We start from the raw sequence: 12877 nt of genomic DNA, 5'->3' as shown, positions 1-12877 counted from the left end.
AATTTAGGCCTGAAACTGTTGGACCTTCAATTCTCATGTTATGTGAAAATGTTTTCTTTTCTCAGCCTTAATATAAAAAAAACCTTAAAAACTTATAATTCTAACTTTTCAATCAGAACAATAAAAGAAAAATCCATTAAAAATGTTTCAATCTGTTTTTATTGATCTACAAAATTATATTACAGGCTCCAATTAACTTTATTATGCATTTAAAAGCAAAAATATCCAGTAGTTTTATTTTTCTGTGGAAGTATTCTGATTATTATTAATAACCAATCAAAGCAATTGAATAAAAATCAGTTTAGAAAATAAAAAACAAGAAAATAAACAATGGCTTCATGTTTTTATTTGGTTTTATTGCTCTTTACAAAATAAAGGATAAATTAGAATATTAGACACTTAAAGCAACAAACATGCAGTAATTTTATTCCCCTGTGGTTTTATTGTGAATGATTATTATTAATAACCATCTGATTCCCTGAACCGTCACATTTATGAATCTGTGTTGAAAGAAATTGAAGAACATCTGAAGTCATATTAAGTATTTTTGGTGATAATTACATTTTTGTTTGTCATTTAATTTTTCATGTCATTTTTAAAGCAAACAGAGAAAATCAGCATCACGTTTTTTGATCAGTTGCCATTTTTTGAAGACTTTTGAAGTTTTTGTTTTTTTATTGAAAACATAAAATAAAGTTCATTTATTAAAGCTGGCAAAATGAAAATTCAGAAAAAATCATACAATTTTATCAGAAGCCATTTTTTGGCAGCCAAAAAAATAATTCTCAATTTTCTAAAGTATTTTTGTAATAAATAATAAAATGACATTTATATTGTTATGTTTGGTGAATGCAGAAGTAAATGATGGCATTCATTAAAAAATAAAACTTGTCTCGCTGTGCAATACTTCTAGGTAATTTAAATCAAACTGATGTTTTGGAGACACAAAGTAAAGAAAACCAGAACCAAAATATTCACTTCAACCTCAGAAAACTCAGACGATTCAAACATGAAGTGGATAAATGAGTAGAACCGGAACCGGGCTGCCGGTTCCGGTTCTACTCCAGCAGGCGCAGGTTGTCCTCGCTGTAGTCGTGCGGGTCTCCCTGGAAGGGCAGGCGGGGGGGGTGGTTACAGATCCCCATGAGGAAGATGATGACGGTGCCGAAGGTCATCACCGGGGTGATGAGGAAGAGGCAGAGCCGGTCCACCGTTCGGGGCGATGCCGCTCCAGTTGTCCTTCTCCTGCGAACACAGAACATCTGGATCTAGACTCTACTGCTGCGGCGGGCATAGATCTATGATCCTAGATCACCTCAGCTCCTGCAGCAGCAGCAGGAGAAAGAAACATAATTAAACTGAAATTAAAAGAAATTAAACTTCTGCTGCAGCTAAACTCATTTTTAGTATTTTTCATAACTTTGAAAATTTTATTTTAATCATTTTTCCAGATAAATGCTAAAACTCTAGTTTACTCAGCTGTTTTGTAACTTCCAGTTGAATAAAGATGTTGGAGTTTTGCTGATTTGGTTTCTGTCTCCTGGTGTTCGTCTCCTCTCACCTCGTTGTAGTCGTTCTTGTCTCTCATGTGTTGGACGATGTAGTTCGCTCCGTCCACCGCCGGCTTCATCTCCCCGTACAGCTGATCCATCGCTCCGTCGCTTTCCACCGGCTTCAACACTGAACACACACAGCCTGTCAGTGCCCCTGCTGACCCACCTCCCGGTTCTGCCTGGTTCTGTTCGGTTCTGTCTGGTTCTGTCTGGTCGTACCTGAGGCCGGCGTGGGCCGTTTGGACAGTCCGTGTCTCTCTGACTGCCTCTCAAACATCAGCTCGCTGCGGGACTTGATGCTGTAATATTCCTCGGCTGCAGCGATGTATCCCACCGAGCTGGATCGCCGTGGCAACGCTCCGTCCCACGCCGGCTCGTCGTCCGCTGGCTGGGCCATGTGGAGGATCCGGGGCAACCGCTCCAGGAAAAACTGGGCAAAAAGTTGATTAATATTCATTTAATGTTAGAATCCAAATGAAGAGACTTTAAAATCCTGCAGTTAGTTTCTAATCACTGGACTTAAAGAACCAGAACCAAACATGGAGACGCATTCAGCTTCTATGCACCATAAATCTGGAACAAACTCCGGTCCAGTTTGTTCATCCTAAACTTTTAGGATGAATTAGTGTTATTATTGTAGCACAAAAATAATCATATATTTTTAAAATATGTAATGAAGCTTAAATAAATGTGCAGGTTGTCATGGTTATGCAGGTCAAACAAGCTGTACACTGCAAAAACACAAAATCATTTTTAGTGAAAATAACTCAGTCTAAAAGTAACTTTTCAGCAAGATATAGAGGTTTGTTTTAAGTCAATAATTCTTTAATAATAATGAAATCCACTAGCAGATTATTTCACTTATGCATCACAAACCTGGAAGAAACTGAAAATCAGCCGAAACACTGATCTCCTTTAAATCAAGGCTGAAAAACTGGTTGAGTTACTTTAGAACCGTAATAAATGAAACATTTATCAACATTTATTGATGATTTTGATGACGACAATCATCAAAATGTAATGTTTGTTTCTGACTCTGATGTTTTTATGACGTTTTATTTTTGTGTTTTTACCAATTAAAGCTGAAACACAAATAAACTGATAGACAACAAGACATTTTATACGTTAAATAATCAACCAGCAGAACTAGGAGTTTAGTTTTTTCATTAAATCAAATGAACTTTATTGATTTAGTTTTTGGTTTCCTGACTTCTTGTCCTCCATTTATTCTCCGACTACTTTTCTCTGGTGAACTTCTCTATTCTGTCCTTTCTTTTTCTCTTTCCTGCATTCAGCTCCAGTTTGTCCGTCAGTGTGTGTGAAATGAGAACCATCAAATCTATTAAATGTTGTGATTTTTCCGCTCTTCACCTTCTTGGTCCATTCAGACATGACGTGTGTGCTGGGCGTCCTGAAGTGCAGGTTGAGAACGACGACACAGTTCAACACGACGATGGTAACGAGAACCATGATGAACATCAAATATCTGAGGAAAAACAGCAAAACTGAGAAAAGTAAAGGCTGAAACACAGAAGAACATCAGTAAACGTATAAAAGCTGCTCCATCAAACGTTCAGCCTTACCAAGTATTTCTGTCTCGTTTCTACTGCAAATATCAGAACAGCTGAAATAAAACAAAACTGACTTACAGTTGACTTTTCAGCAACATATACAAGTTTGTTTTAAGTAAATATTTCCTTAATATTGATAAAAAAAACAAAAGTTATAGTTCCACTGCTAAATTATTTCACTTATAAGATGGAAAATGTTTTGTTATCCATCAACAAGGCAGTTCAAAGAGCTTTACTTCATTAAAAACATTTTTAAAATCCATAAAAACATCATTCAGTCACTAATTAAGAAAGAAATGTTACATATTGATGTAATGTTTGATCAAAACCATCAACACTCATTAAATATGTTGGTTAATGTTTCATTTTTTACGGTTCTAAAGTAACTCAGCCAGTTTTTCAGCCTTGATTTAAAGGAGATCAGTGTTTCGGCTGATTTTCAGTTTCTTCCAGGTTTCTGATGCAGAAGAGAAATAACCTGCTAGTGAATTTCATTATTATTAAAGACTTAATTATTATTATTGACTTGAAACAAACCTCTACATCTTGCTGAAAAGTTACTTTTAAGTTAGTTTCAGTCATTTTTTGCAGTAAAATCTAAACCAAAAATACTTGGTAAAATTTTGTGTTTTTGCAGTGAAATGCAAATTTATTTCTAGGTCCAATTTAATCTTTGTTACAACTTTTATTTAAATGATTTTAAATAAACAAAAACACTTTCAGCTCATCCTGAAAGCTTAGGAAGTCCTGGACTGAAAGTAAGTTAAAAATATGTTTTTAAAAAATTATTTAAGGACAATCAGGAACTCTAAAGTGTTTGTTCTTGTAGGTATTGAAAAATAAAATGACTTTTTTCCTACTTGACTATGAGGGGGACGGACATGGACGTCTCCGGCAGCCGCTGGGAAATCAGCAGCAGGAAGACAGACTGAGCCAGCAGGACGGAGATGGACAGCGTCATCTTCTCCCCACCTGAAGAAAAATCACAAAACTTCATCCTCACCTAAACACCAAAACACTAAACTTCAGATCTGCAGCTCTGAGTTTAACCAGATGGAACCAAAACCGTTTACAAGTTTGACAAGTCCTAACACTTTATCACGAAGGGGTTTAAATGAAGACTAGCATAATCCTGTTAACACATGAAGGAGACGTCATGAATGTTTACAGCTGTTTTCATGGACGGCATTCAGTAAATAATGACATTTTAATGCAAAGTTGTGTTGAAAGTTGCCTTAAAATCCACTAAGTGTCAACTATAATAATATTTTCATGCAAAATGAATTAAAAGTTAAATTAAAATCCATTAAAACTATCGACTTTGCTTTATATGGTAAATAATCTTATTTTAATGCAATGTTAAGTGAAAACTTCCATTTAAAAAGTATCAGTGTTGCTTTATTCAGCAAATAAAGACATTTAATTCAAAACTTACATTAAAATCCATTAATGTGTCAACTTTGTATTAAAAGTATTATTATTTACCAAATAATGCAAAGTTGATGCTTTTAATGCAGGTTTTAAAGCAACTTTGCATTAAAATGTAATTTTTTTATTGACTGAAGCTCCATGACAGTCAACACTTCCTGTTCCTGACAGGAAGTCATGTCCGTCTACGTACAGACCTTCAGAATAAAGTTTAATCTAGCTACTAACAACAGATCTTCTGCAAATCTTCCAGCTTTGCAGAAGAGTCTTTCCTCTGAGTGACCTCTGAGTGACCTCTGAGTGACCTCTGAGTGACCTTCAGAGTTTGTAAAGCAGCTGCGGTTCAGTACTGACTGTCGGCAGGCAGGTAGTAGACCAGCGAGGCCAGGAAGGAGATGAGCACACAGGGGATGATGATGTTGACGATGTAGAAGAGCGGCTTGCGTTTGATGACCAGGTAGAAGGTGATGTCCTGGTGCTTGTTGCTCTCCATGGGAATGTGCTTGTAGCTGTTTCTCTTGGCCGGCCGGTGGATGATCTCCCACTCGCCGTTTTCTGCAGGCACAAACTTTACGTCATCAGCTCCTAATTTACACATTATTCTCAATCTAATCTCCATTTTAATGAATCTAAGGATTTTAATTACATTTTGATCGTTTAAAAGCAAAAATATGACTTTGTTTGCCTTTCTCTGTGACAGAATATTTCTAATTTAACCGATATCAGGTTAAAGAAAAAGCTCTGGATGTAAATGTGAAGATATTTTGGTTTTTGTGTCAGATAAGATTTTCAAATGTTTAGCAGAGAAATTTGTGTTCTAGAATGTGAGTTTCTTCAGAGACAAACTGTTGCATCCTCAGTGCACTAAGGAGCGTTATCACAGATCCTTCCTCTGCCACTCAATATGTTCATGTTTTCATTACCAAGTTTTACCAAAGAGCCAAACCAAGTTTATCCAGAAACTTTTACTGAAAAGTCGACTTTGTAGCAACCAAATCCGCTCTTACTCTTTCTTAAACTTGGCTAAATGTAGCAGATGCTTTGAAACAAAGTCGCCCAGATCCTGTTCTTATAACAGAAAATAAATGTATTCAATAGAGACCAAAACAAACTGAAAACTAGAAACATTTATTTTAATACAACATGCAGAATTAAAGCAGTTGTACGTAATAAATTTATGCCAAAAACCTTTGAAATTTTCTACAAAAAGTGTAGAAAATTTTCTTTTGAAATTTTTTCTGGAAGATTTCTGAGATTAATCACAAAATTTCTGAGTTTTTGGTGGAAATTTTCTTTTCTTCTTTCTGCGAAAGCCTTGAAACACCGTCGTAAAAATCACTTTCAAGTTTTGGATCTACAATAAATATCGGGCCTGATTTGGGTTGGGGGGGTTTGGCCTGCGTTTACGGTTGAGTCTAAAATTTTGACGGTCAGGGCAGAAAGTTTGGGTTGAAAGGATAAAACAGTTGCCTGTGAAGCTGGCCGGGTCGATGATGATCCACTCCACGGTGTGCGTGTGAGTTTCGTTCCCGTCTTTCTTCAGCAGCATCTTGATCTCTTTGGCGTTGTAGGTCAGGGAGCTGCAGAAACACACAGAGCGTTTACCCCTCCCGACCTGCAGGAGGCGCCGTTTCATGGCCACCTACGTGAACTTGAGCGTGCAGTTCTGCCAGTCGAAGGGGAAGTAGTTGACGTTGATGGAGCAGGAGGAGCGGAAGATGGCGGGAGGCAGCCAGTAGCAGAGACCAGACGGATCCACCAGGACGTTGCTGTAGTAGGCAACCTGGAACTGGGCGTCGTTACTAAACACAGGGAACGATGACGTCACGATGACATCACTGCCATCAGATAAACTACTCATACTCCGTCCCACAACACGCACTATTAAAAATATGTACTATTTATTTATTCAACGAGTTTTGGCACTTATGAAACATACAGAACATCTTGACAATAATTAACCTTCAGGGTATAAAATGAAAAATAAAATAAAATTTTACTTGTCTAAACTCAAGTGAACTAGAAACTTGACAAAAATAATGTTCATCTATACTAATATTCTATAGTAAAACTAGTTTGTCAAACAAAATGGCCGCCCTGCTTGTGCTGACGTCACTCTGAGAGTGCGTTGGGGGAAAAAATAACAATTATTATTATTATAATTAATTATTATTAACAATTCAAATTATTAACAATCTTCAAACAACAAAACTTTGTTTAATGGGTTTATTTGACCTGATTTGTATAAATAAAGTTTTACTTGTTTTCCAGGACGATCTCCGGCAGCCACACCATGCTGGGCGGCAGGCGCAGCATCTCGATGCCGTCGAACTCGCTGGCGTTCCACGACAGCCGGTAGTCGGTCCATGTCTGCGTCAGAGAAACGCAGATCAGAGCGGAGGTTTGGTTCAATTAAAAAATAAAAAAACATTCTGACGTACGTGATCGATCCACACGTTGGTCAGCAGCGTCTCGTCTACTTCTTTCTAGAGAGGAAGAGACAAAAACTACATCATATAAGAAACACGGTAGTGGCAGCATCATGCTGCAGCTGTAGGAGGGAGAGAACAGATGCATGCCACACTTTTCAGATAGGGCTGCAACTAATGGTTCCTTTAGTAATTGATTATTTTGATGATTAATTGATTAATCGGATTAAAAAAATCAGCCTGTTTTACACATTTTTTGTTTAAACCGCTTAAACTTTTTTATCCAGTATTAAAAATGCATTAAAAGATTTAAATAAACAAATAATTCAATTTCTTTTTGCAATAACAGAATTCCTTTAGTGCCATTATGTGTCAAACTCAAGGCGCGGGGGCCAAATCTGGCCCTCAGCAGTTTTTTATGTGGCCCTCTAGACTCTCCAGTTTTTCACAAAAAATGAACAGATCTCTGCATTTTTTACACTAATTCATAACTTGGAATTTATTGCAAATTTTCTGGAAAATGGTCAAAACCTTTGGATTTAAGTGACTGCTACCTCCTGCCTGCAGGTGGCAGTGTTTCTTACTTTTACCACCTTCTGCCTCGGCCTTATTGGACATCAGACATGATCGACACGCCGAGTAACAAGAAGTTATATTTATACATCAACACAAACAATGTAAAATTCCTAGCAAATATTTTTGAATCTGTGATTTTAATTGCAAAAAAGAATCAGAAAAACAATCTTTAAATCCTGATATGTGTTTTTAAGAATGTAGCTATTTATTGATAGGTGAACAGTTTGTTAATGGTTTTATCACTTTATCTTCCTGGCCCACAAAGATATTCATGATCTTATTACGGCTGAAAATGAAAATGAGTTTGAATCTGAACCAGGTGAAGATAAATCTGCTGCTTGAGGGATTCTGGGTAAAACCTTACAGATAAAGGCATTTTAATTTAAAAGGCTAATTGTATATATATATATTGTACAGCTTTGGCTTAATTGCTGCCCTGAGGGTGTTATTTTCTCAGCCATTTATAAAGTCTGCATGCTCCAGTAAACGATGAACCAAATCTGAATCAATAACTGGTTCATCAGGATTCATCGACTTTCAGATAAATGTGATTTTTGCCTAAAGAATCCAGGAAGTGGCAGGTTTTCTACCAGAGAGATGAGGTTGGAGAGCGTCAGCGCCAGGTAAACGTCCACCACCTCCTGCTGCTTCTTCACGGGTCGCAGCTCCTTGTTGTATCCTTTCTCCACGAACAGGTGGTTGATCAGACGCTCCTCCTCGTTGCGGCACAAACACTCTGACACAGAAACAGATTCAAGGCGAAAACGTTAGCATCATAAAGCTAACTGTGCAGAAACACTTGAGGGAAACTCTTAAGACTTTATTTCTTTTTAAAAGTTATTCATGAACCTTTGACCTTAATGACCTTCACTAACAGAAAGGAGAAATATTGAAAGAGTTCTGCACTGTGATGCTGCTTGGCGACTAATGATCAACAAATCATCCTAACTAGAGGAGAACTAGCAGCTGTGCTCTGGTTACAGTAAAGATACTTCAACATGTTTTTACTCAAGTAAAAGTCAAAAGTATTTGGTAAAAAGTTTACTGGACCGAGTAACGGGTCGAATTGTTAATCATTTAATATTTAAACATTATAAAAGCTTATAAAACTTTAATAAAACCTGCAGTGTGTTTCTATCTGCTGGACTTTTGGTTAAAACATAAAGGAACCGTTTGGAGCGTCGGTCCGTCACAGCAGGAGGGAAACGGGTCCGGTTTCAGCGGCTGGAGGCCAAAGCTGAGACAGCAGGGATCAATACCAGCAGAACCGACCGGAACCACCAGACCTAACAGAACCAGCCAGGAATGAACAGAACCAACAAAACCAAACAGAACCAACTGGAACCACCGGACCCAACAGAACCAACCAGGAAAGAACAGAACCAACAAAACCAAACCAAACTGACCGGAACCAGTAGAACCATCAGAACCAACCAGGAATGAACAGAACCAACAAAATCAAATGGAACCAGCAGAACTAACAGAACCAACCGGAACCAGCAGAACCAACCAGGAATGAACAGAACCAACAAAATCGAATGGAACCAGCAGGAACTAACAGAACCAGCAGGAACCGACCGGTATCAACAGAACCAAAAATACCAACATTTCCACTGAACTTCATGTTTTGCTCCGTCTGATGATGTAATCTGTACATTTTAAATTATTAATAATCTGATCAGTACTTCAGTACTTCAGTACTTTTTACCAAATACTTTTTTCCTCCTGAGTATTTTCTTGGATGAAACTTTTTTCTTTTTACTTCAGTAAAATATATCAAAGTCGTTTTACTCTTAGTTCAGGGATTTTTTGGATATTCTTTCCTCCTCAGTTACAACAAACATCATCATTTGCTGGTATTTTAGTATTTTATTCTGTTCATTCCTGGTTGGTTCTGATGGTTCCTGCTGGTTCCGGTTGGTTCTGTTTGTTCTGCTGGTTCCGGTTTGTTCTGTTTGTTCTGCTGGTTCCGGTTGGTTCTGTTTGTTCTGCTGGTTCCGGTTTGTTCTGTTTGTTCTGCTGGTTCCGGTTGGTTCTGTTTGTTCTGCTGGTTCCGGTTGGTTCTGTTTGTTCTGCTGGTTCCGGTTGGTTCTGTTTGTTCTGCTGGTTCCGGTTGGTTCTGTTTGTTCTGCTGGTTCCGGTTGGTTCTGTTTGTTCTGCTGGTTCCGGTTGGTTCTGGTTTTGTGATCATTTGCTGGTATTTCAGTTTAGGAACATTTAGTTTTCATCAGTTTTTCTGCTGTTTACGTTTCAGTTTTATTGAAAACATCTGAAAACTAATAGATTTTTTTTTCTATGAAAAAGCAAAAATATTTTGCTTATTTTTGTGGCCAATTTTTTCTGCTAATATCCTATTAAGTTTATAAATAAAAGCTCCTTAAAATGTGAAACTTTTGTTTTCTCTTAGTTTTTTTAACAGAAGATAAATGTTTGGGTGGAAATGTGCAGAACACTGCAAAACACAAAATCTTACTAAGTATTTTTGGTTTAGTTTCTGGTGCAAATTTCTTATTACAGCTGAAATAAAACAAAACTAAATTACAAGTAACTTTTCAGCAACACATAGCTTGTTGTAAGTCAATATTTCCTTAATATTGATTTTAAAAACGTTCTAGTTCCATTGGCAGATTGTTTCTCTTATAACTCGGTAAGATTTTGTGTTTTTCCAGTGAAAAGTTTTCATTTCTTTAGAAGCAACACTGAGCCATTTTGGAACTGAAGCAGAAATAAATCTTTGATAGAAAGCAGATCGCAGCTGGAGATGAACTGACCTGAGGAGAAGAGCGTCAGCAGCAGCAGGGCGACCAGCGCAGCTCGCTGCAGCTCCATGGCGGACCGCCTGACTGGACCAGAACCCGCTCTGCCCGCCGACCTTCACGCAGGAAACTCCGTGAGTGACAAGCAGCAGCTGCAGAAACACAGAGGGCAGAAAATAGAAAAGCGACAACAGGCTGCCGGACCGGCACCGCTTCTCCTTACGGGAAGCAGAACGAGACGAGCCGGAAACACGCAGAACATTCCCAGGATTTATTTATCCTGCAGAACTTGGGTGTTGAAACAAATATGACTGCACTGTGTTTACAACACTGCTGAAATTGATTATATTTACATTTAATCTGATTTATTGCAACAAAACTGGAGTATTGATTCTCTAAAAAGGCAGCTGCTGAAAGAGCAACAGCTGCAGGATCGCTGCCGGCTAGTCTGAAGGAGCTGAATGAAACATTTACCAACATGTTTCACGTTGACGCTCCATAAAATGTCATGTTTGCCAGATTTCTCAATTTGTGTTAAACTGTGTGGTGTCTCTTGTATTTTTGTGTTTTTAGGACATAAATCACGTTGAACTGCCTTGTTGTTGAAATGTGCGACACAAATAAACTGGATCCTCTGTGAGGAAACACAGAGCTGCGTCTGCAAGGCGACTCCAGAACCAGACGGTCCGCAGGCCTTCTCAAACTGAACTGCAGTGCTAAGCTAATTATTTTCCTCTGAGTTATGCACACACACGTTTTCTCATGAGAGGATTACATTTTGTCACGATTCAAAGAAATACATGTTAAAGAATTTGGTCAGAAGTTTGGACTTTGTGTTAAACTGCAGCGTTTTACTTCCAACTCACAGCCGTTACTTCATAACACAGATCTGTTTGTACCGAGATATTTCATTTTCAACCCTCTAACGTCTGGTTTTCCATCGTTGGGGCCATAACAATGCATAAGCACATGGTGCAAGTAGGGGTTGAACGACTACATATTTTTTAAGGTCGACTACATCATGATAAGAGTCGAGTCGATGTCGACTAGTCGCGGTGACGTCATAGTGACGTAAGCGCAAAAACCCTTCACAACTACTTGGAGGCTTTATTAGCTATTTTCACGGCAAATATTTACCCCCCCCCCCCCCCCCCCCCCCCCCCCCCCCCACACACACACACACACACTCTCCCCTTCTCCTGCTTTTACTAAGTCTATTATGGAGATTCTTCGTGAGCAGCGGGGAAAAGTTTGTTGCACAAAGTCGGGTCTGACTTTTTTTTTCTAAACACCGGCTGATGCTGATGATCTCTGGATAGTTACTATAGGAGTCAAATGATCACACTGACTACATGGAGCTTTTGGAACATCACAAGCCAAACCTGTTATGAACGGATCCCGTTTGGTTACAGCTGAATTCAATGAAACCACCTGCTTCTCCTCCGCCCGATGCGCGGCAGGAAGCTCTGCTGACTCAGCAGATTGAACGATTTAAGATATTTTCTAGTCAACGTCAACATGATAAAAGTCGAGTCGATGTCGAGTTGACTAGTCGTTGTGACGTCATAGCAACGCAAGACGCAAAGCTTTGGAGTAACGTACAGGCTTTATTACCCGTTTTCACGGAAAAATACGGCATTTACACAGAACAGCAACAAGTGAAACAACAAAACATCGGGATAGTTTATGATAAATAATAAGTTGCTGGGAAACCAACATTCAAAAGGAAACGCACATCTTTTAGATGGCATGTAAAAACAATAAAAAGAGGTGGCACGGGGGCGGGGGGGTAAATAAAGTTCACTCGCTGTCAATATTCTCTTCGCTAAGAGTTGTTGGGGTTTTTTCTTGGTTGACATGTAGGAAAACAAGGGCATCAACATGAGCCGGATGAAGGCTTGCCCGCTTTCTCGTAATGGTATTCCCAGCGAGAGAGAAAATCCTCTCGCTGGGAGTGCTGGTTGCCGGAACAGCTAAATATTTTTAATATTTAAATATTTTAAATTTTTTCGTGACAAAGACACTCGCGAGCCGGATAAGTGACATCCTTAGCGGGAAGGGGGCGAGTTTTAGACGGCTCGTGTTTTGTAGTGGACTGCAGCTGCAACTCCATCTCCTTTTAAAAACACTGTAAAACCACAAATATGCATCCATCTACATATCATTTAAACTAATGTATTAACTTATTTTTCTTGTGTCTTGTGACGTATACTGTGCTGTCAGATCAGCACAGGCTGTCACCACCGGCAATCACATGACTGCGACTAGTCGACATGAAATGTAAAAACTCGCGAGACGTCCTAGAGTCGACTAGTCGACTAGTCGACTAATTGGTTCAACCCCTAGGTGCAAGTCCATGTTGCATGGACTTGCACCATGTTGCAAGTCCATGTTGGTAAACATTCTTGTCAATCTTCTCATGCTATTGATTACATTGCAGCTTTCTTTAGCATTGATGCTAATTTCTAGCATCAGAACCCTGGGTCCAAACCGACTGGCACACTTTGGCAGACCCCGGTTAAATTTCTTCAGGAATTTTCTAGTTAGTGTTTATTATCTATTTG

General features: G+C 38.7%; 1 protein-coding gene across 1 annotated transcript; it reads right to left on the bottom strand.

Annotated features, from left to right (window-relative positions):
* Positions 1 to 632: 632 nt before the first annotated feature.
* LOC102225239 (acetylcholine receptor subunit delta) lies at positions 633 to 10472 on the bottom strand. Its single transcript, XM_005813642.2, is given in 13 exon segments — positions 633 to 1217; positions 1219 to 1245; positions 1562 to 1680; positions 1773 to 1983; positions 2925 to 3039; positions 3985 to 4096; positions 4907 to 5107; positions 6023 to 6132; positions 6199 to 6354; positions 6813 to 6922; positions 6994 to 7038; positions 8148 to 8293; positions 10329 to 10472. Coding segments are annotated over 13 exon segments (1569 nt in total). The 5' UTR covers positions 10387 to 10472; the 3' UTR covers positions 633 to 1058.
* Between the last annotated feature and the right edge of the window lie 2405 nt (positions 10473 to 12877).

The sequence above is a fragment of the Xiphophorus maculatus genome, chromosome 21 (genome assembly GCF_002775205.1).
Source record: "Xiphophorus maculatus strain JP 163 A chromosome 21, X_maculatus-5.0-male, whole genome shotgun sequence".
NCBI lineage: Eukaryota > Metazoa > Chordata > Actinopteri > Cyprinodontiformes > Poeciliidae > Xiphophorus > Xiphophorus maculatus.
This window is presented reverse-complemented; position numbering and strand designations above follow the sequence as displayed.